Genomic DNA, 3,113 nt, shown 5'->3' with positions numbered 1-3,113 from the left:
ATGGCGGGGGATGGGGGGGTGGGGAGGGGGGGCAGACAGGGAGCAGGATGTGTCCCAAGCAGGGGAGGACAGTACATCCTGCAAGCTGGAGCAAGGCCTAGGTGTTGGGGGGCTAGGCCAGTGGCTCCTGGGCTCCTGGCACAGAGGCAACGATGCTCTCCCCCTTGGCTTCTCCCCAGCTGCTGACCCGCATAGACGACAAAGTGTCCAAGATGAGCCGGGCCCTAGCGGAGATCAAGAAGCGGTTTCAAAAGACAGTGTCACAGTTTACGAATTCTATCTTGTTGGCAGCAGGTAAGGGGCAAAAAAGTAGATAACCTCCTAAACCCTGGGTCACCTGCAAGGCATCTCTGAGGACAGATTTTTATTACCTTGGGAGGTGGGTGGGCAGGGTGACCTCCCCATCAGTAGATGGGGTGACAAGGCTCAGGCTCCCACAGCAAGGGTGCTTGTTCAGGGCCATGCCTCAAGTAGTGGTGGCCTTCGCCACCTTCAGGTTTCTGAGCACAGTCCTGTGTGTCCTCAGTGTCTCCTGCGGTTGTCTTATTTCCCTGCACCTTCCATCACTGTCCCCGCTCCCATATCTGGTTCACCTCGCAGCTCTGTCTCCCGTATTGTTCGTCATCCGTTTGTAGACCCTGTTCCTCTCCTTGCAGACAATCTCAGTAGAAGAGAAAAGAGCAGCCAGCTCACCAGGCTGTCCTTGTTAGGCCAGCATGGTGACCTCAGGACTGTTCCCACATCTTCCCTCTCCTCCTGCTGATGGGCCTGGGCACAGAGAAACTCTCTGGCTGGGTGCCAGAGGGCTGTGCTCCAAGGATTTTTTCCTCATCCTTGAGAAACTCAGTTCAACTGCACCCCTCCTCCAGAAAGGNACAGAGGAGGCCCTTCCCTCTTGGACCTGAAATTTTAGGGGTGTGAGAGGATAGACAATAACCACATGAAGAGTTGAAGTCATTTTAGGTTGTGATACAGGCTAGGAAGAAAGTAAATCAGGGTCACCTTAAAGCAGAGGTTGGCAACCTAGAGCCATTCACCAAACCTGGCCCGACTGCCTACCTTTTTATGGGTAAGCTAAGTAAGAAGAGTTTTTAGCTTCTTAAATGCTTGGGGGGAAAAGATCAAAAGAAGAATATTTTATGACATGTGAAATGATATACAATTTAAATTGCAGGATCCATAAGTAAGGTTATTGCAACAGCCCTGCCCACTCATTTGCATATTGCCCGTAGTTGCTTTCCCGCTAAGACAGAAATGTTAAATAATTATGACTAAGACCATCTAGCCTGCAGAAACTGGAATGTTTACTATTTGGCCCTTTATGGAAAATTTTGGCTAATGCTAAGGGTGGAGAGTGACTGTGAAGTCGGGGGGAGGTGCTAAATTAGATAGCCAGTCAGTGAACGCAGTTCTGAGAAAGTGATACTTACATGGGGACCCATGATGGACATTGAGGAGGGCACTTGTGGGAATGAGCACTGGGAGTTGTATACGAGCCATGAATCATGGGAGTCTACTCCCTAAACCGAGAGCGCACTGTATACACAGTATGTCAGCTAACTTGACAATAAATTCCATTTAGAAAAACAGGAATACTTTTTACTGTATTGCCTTAAAAAATGTAAATGAGGACCCACGATGAGAAATATGTAGCCACAGAGAAGAACAGGAAAGGAGTGGCAGGCAGAGGGTAGAGAAGTATAGAACCTGTGACGAGAACAGGTCTGGTATGTGTGAGGGCAAGTAAGTAGACCAGCGCAGAGCATGCTGATGAAGAGGGGACACAGCTGGAAAGGAGAACAGAGAGGTAGCCGGGAGCCAGGTCAGGTGACCTTGTTTGTGTTATCGGAAACCATTCTGTAACTTTAAGACAGGAAGTGACATCATCAGACTTATGGGTTTTTGTTTTAACTTTAAAAAATAGATAAAATATATGTCTTTGATATTTTCCTATTTTAATTTTATATAATATCAGTATATATTTTCTATATACATATAAATACAGAAAAATGAACGAATCCTAAGTGTATATAGCTCAGTGCATGTCACAAAGTGAATGTACCCTATAATCAAATCAAGAAATAGAACATTAAATACTCTCTTGTCCCCTCCCACGGCTTCCTCCCCGAAGGGAAGAGTTCTAGGTTGTAGATTAGTGCTTGTGTTATTTTTAACTTCATTGAAATGGAACCATAGTATTGAGTATATAACTGGCATCTAGTCTCTTTTGCTCAACATTATAATTTTGTGTGTAGCAGTATTTTGCTGTGCGATAATCTATTATCTGAATACACTACAAATTATGCATTCTAATGTTAATGGGTATCTGGGTTGTTTACAGTTTTGGTAGTGACAAACTGCTAGTGTTAGCGTGTGTCCTTAACTATTGTTGGTATGTGCCTANTTGTCCCCTCCCACGGCTTCCTCCCCAAAGGGAAGAGTTCTAGGTTGTAGATTAGTGCTTGTGTTATTTTTAACTTCATTGAAATGGAACCATAGTATTGAGTATATAACTGGCATCTAATCTCTTTTCCTCAACATTATAATTTTGTGTGTAGCAGTATTTTGCTGTGCAATATTCTATTATCTGAATACACTACAAATTATGCATTCTAATGTTAATGAGTATCTGGGTTGTTTACAGTTTTGGTAGGGACAAACTGTGCTAGTGTTAGCGTGTGTCCTTAACTATTGTTGGTATGTGCCTGGAAGTGAGGTTGCTGTCCTAGGGTAGGTACATGACCCACTTCTAGTACAGTCTGTGCATATTCTGGAGTGGCGGTATCGATGTCACTCCCGGCAGCAGCGGTTAGGGCTCCAGTTGCTCCCTATCCTCACTAATGCTTGGCATTTCCCTGGGGGTTGTCGAGGTTGAGCACCCTTTTGACTGTTAATTACCATTTTGGATATTCTCTTTTAGAAAGTGCCTGTTTATCTCTCTTGTCCATTTTTGTGCTAGTCATTTGCCTTTTCCTGATTTATATTTTGGAGTTCTTTGTATGTGGTGGGTACAAGACTTTTGTCCATTATGCATGTTGCAAATTATCTCAGGTTTACTCTGGTAATGGTGTCTATTGAGAAACAGAAGTTGGCAGTTTTAATGTCCAATTTTC

The 3,113-nt window shown here is 44.4% G+C and overlaps 1 protein-coding gene across 1 annotated transcript in view; it reads left to right on the top strand.

The window, feature by feature from the left end:
* LOC144237242 (uncharacterized protein C3orf20-like) overlaps positions 1-294 on the top strand; it is a gene marked incomplete at its 3' end in the record, with an annotated part of 48,501 nt that extends 48,207 nt beyond the window's left edge. The window contains exon 9 of the mRNA XM_077770911.1: positions 180-294. Within this exon, the coding sequence (XP_077627037.1) occupies positions 180-294 (115 nt within the window). The remainder of the gene's footprint in view (positions 1-179) is intronic.
* Between the last annotated feature and the right edge of the window lie 2,819 nt (positions 295-3,113).

The sequence above is a fragment of the Crocuta crocuta genome, unplaced genomic scaffold (genome assembly GCF_008692635.1).
Source record: "Crocuta crocuta isolate KB4526 unplaced genomic scaffold, BGI_CrCroc_1.0 scaffold1521, whole genome shotgun sequence".
Taxonomy (NCBI): Eukaryota; Metazoa; Chordata; class Mammalia; order Carnivora; family Hyaenidae; genus Crocuta; species Crocuta crocuta.
This window is presented reverse-complemented; position numbering and strand designations above follow the sequence as displayed.